Source organism: Mesitornis unicolor, unplaced genomic scaffold, assembly GCF_000695765.1.
Source record: "Mesitornis unicolor isolate BGI_N332 unplaced genomic scaffold, ASM69576v1 scaffold5006, whole genome shotgun sequence".
Taxonomy (NCBI): Eukaryota; Metazoa; Chordata; class Aves; order Mesitornithiformes; family Mesitornithidae; genus Mesitornis; species Mesitornis unicolor.
This window is the reverse complement of record NW_010191689.1, coordinates 76,524-79,042: the sequence shown is the minus strand read 5'-3', so window position 1 is coordinate 79,042 and position 2,519 is coordinate 76,524. Positions and strand designations below refer to the sequence as shown.

The 2,519-nt window shown below is 38.5% G+C and overlaps 1 protein-coding gene across 1 annotated transcript; it reads right to left on the bottom strand.

Annotated features, from left to right (window-relative positions):
- Positions 1-828: 828 nt before the first annotated feature.
- LOC104542492 (matrilysin-like) lies at positions 829-1,952 on the bottom strand (the record flags this gene model as incomplete). Its single annotated transcript, XM_010186827.1, has 3 exons — positions 1,845-1,952; positions 1,084-1,307; positions 829-977 (listed from the first exon to the last, which is right to left on the bottom strand). Coding segments are annotated over exons 1-3 (481 nt in total), but the record flags the coding sequence as incomplete, so codon positions are not given.
- Between the last annotated feature and the right edge of the window lie 567 nt (positions 1,953-2,519).

The window sequence follows — 2,519 nt, the reverse complement described above, 5'->3', positions numbered from 1 at the left end:
CGTCCAGAAGGTGGGTCACCTTGTCATAGAATATGCTTCCCATCAGTGCAGCATGAGCTTGGGACATTTTGGTGTTTATATGCAGTCATCTACTTGTAAGCCAGGTGTCTGATCTTCACTTACAGTCAATGGAGATCTAGTAAATATTCTCACTGGATCTAGAGAACAAGTCAGCTAACCTTAAAGTAGGCATTTAGTTTGGCTAAGTTGAGTCAGTTTAGGTTGTAGTCACAAGGAAAAGGCATGTTTACATTCATGTGTTAGTCTGGATCACAAGTGAGCTTGTGCCATGCTTTAGCTTGCACCTTGGTGCAATCTTGGAGTGCACCAATGTGGTTCCTTCTAGAAGGAACTCAACCAGAAGATACTCTTTATGCCCAAACCTAATGTACCCTAGCTGCCAAAGACTGTTCAGTCTGACCAGACTAGTTCTAGACCAAAGTAAACCTGCCTGAACCTACCTGAATCCAACCTGTGGAGGATGGATCTTCAGAACCAGTCATTTTGCTCTACAGTTCTGTTCCCACTAGTTTGCACTATTTGTCAAGGCAGACAGAGCCTTGAACATCTAAATTTAGGTGTTTCATTCTGGAGCTGAATTCTCCCTCCATTTCACAGCTGTGACTCTGAAAGGATTTTCTAATGGTTCCATAGAAGTAAAACTGAATCATAATATATAAATTTGGCAGCATGATAAAAAGAATATAAAATTTATGTGGACCACAATAATTCTGAACAATTTGTTCTTTCTTAAAGCTGTGGCTTTAAAAATACATGCTTGAAGTCAAATATAGATCATTGCATTTTTAAAATGACAGGTATTCTCACCACGACGTGCAAATCCAATCACAATGTCTGCATGTCCCTTGAATACTCTTTCGAACCGCAGTGGAGTCACATCACTCCATACCATAAAAGCCCTCCTAATTGCATAATCTACTTTCTTTTGGGATAAATCAGATGTATAATGGACAATCCTGGAAGCAAAAGGAAACAGATGAATGTAATTTAAGGTGTGAAGGAAACCCAGATATTTAAATACAAAGAATACCCTTTCCCCATAAAACCTGAAGCATCACTAACTTGTAAGTCAAATGTGTTTTTTTCCATCTTGGAGTTCCAGGAAATATTCTGTAATCTGCTATGTCAGGAAGTCCACATCTGGGCATTTTCATTATTTGTTCTGTTTCTGCATTTAATTTTCCAGTTATGGTCAGGTGGTAAAACCTCTGCATTTCTTTAATCCTCTCTTCTAAGCTTAAGATTGGTGTTTTTGAAAGAATTGGGAAGAATTTATCAAGATATGCCTGGAAGAAGAAAAGGAAAATAATAATTATTATGTATATCTGTGATATTTTGGTAATTGCATTTTTCATTTGATTGAGTTGTTTGATCATCCTGCAGTCATAGCAAGTTTTAGGTGTGTTTTTTTCTTCCCATTTCAGTTTACGAAATGCTGCTCTCTCTGTCGTATAGATTAGTATCTATGAAATAAGTATTGCAATTTCAACAAAACACTGTAAGCAAGCAATCCTTTTTAGTAAATGCAATTTACTGAGCATTCAATCCACAGCCTTCCAACATAGTACACATGATATTTTTGAGATGTTTTATAAATGACATGCTCCCCTTTATTTACCACTTAGAACTTGGTCTCTTTTTAAGTTAGACTTAGGGTGTCTAAACTAGTCAGCAACTTTAAATTGTTTTATATCATGTCCACAAAAACTGTTGTGGTAATGTAAGATAAGAAGATAATATAAACAGATAGGAAAGGAATGTAGAAGCTGAATAAAAAACCAGGTTATTCGTAATGTAGTTATGTTGTCCCCCTGGTAACATACCTTTACAATCTCAAGGCCTGTGTTGCTGAATGGTTCTGGTTTAAGTAGTGCTGGAAAAGCAAGACTCTCAGGTAGGAGGATAGCAGCACAAAGTAGCAGGTATTGCATAGTGCCCGGCTTGCCAGGGAGCCTTGCTGCAGCAGAAAGGGTTTGACCTTCTGTGTCTCAAGACTACAGCTAGAATGCTTATATAGATCCTGAGAGCTCCAAGCTGCAATGTGACTCACTTCGTGGTGGTGTTGAGGTAATGTCATCACTATTCTAAGAAGTAAATGAAAGCATGCTAAACAAATCTTTCCTTTGACTTCCCTGTTGATGTCATATCACAACTAACAGCCAGCTTTGGCTCTCTCTTTTTGTATTATTCCAGTAGTGAAAACACAGGGTCATAGGGAAGTTCACTTTCTGTAACTTCATCAGTACAGTTACTGTATAATCACTTCTTACTGCGCTTCCTCCCAAGTTCCTTATATGCAAAGGCATTTTGCAACAGGCTTTTGGGCAGACAGCCTGCCTGTGTTAGTTGCTGCAGAGGCAGAGGTGAGGTGGATAGGAGAAACATCTCACTGAAACTACTAGCACTTCCTAGGAAGCACGCACAGCACTGCCTCAGTAATTTTTCAGATTCTCTTGTGAGGTATCCTATGCTGCAGCAAAGTGAGTTAAGTAAAATCA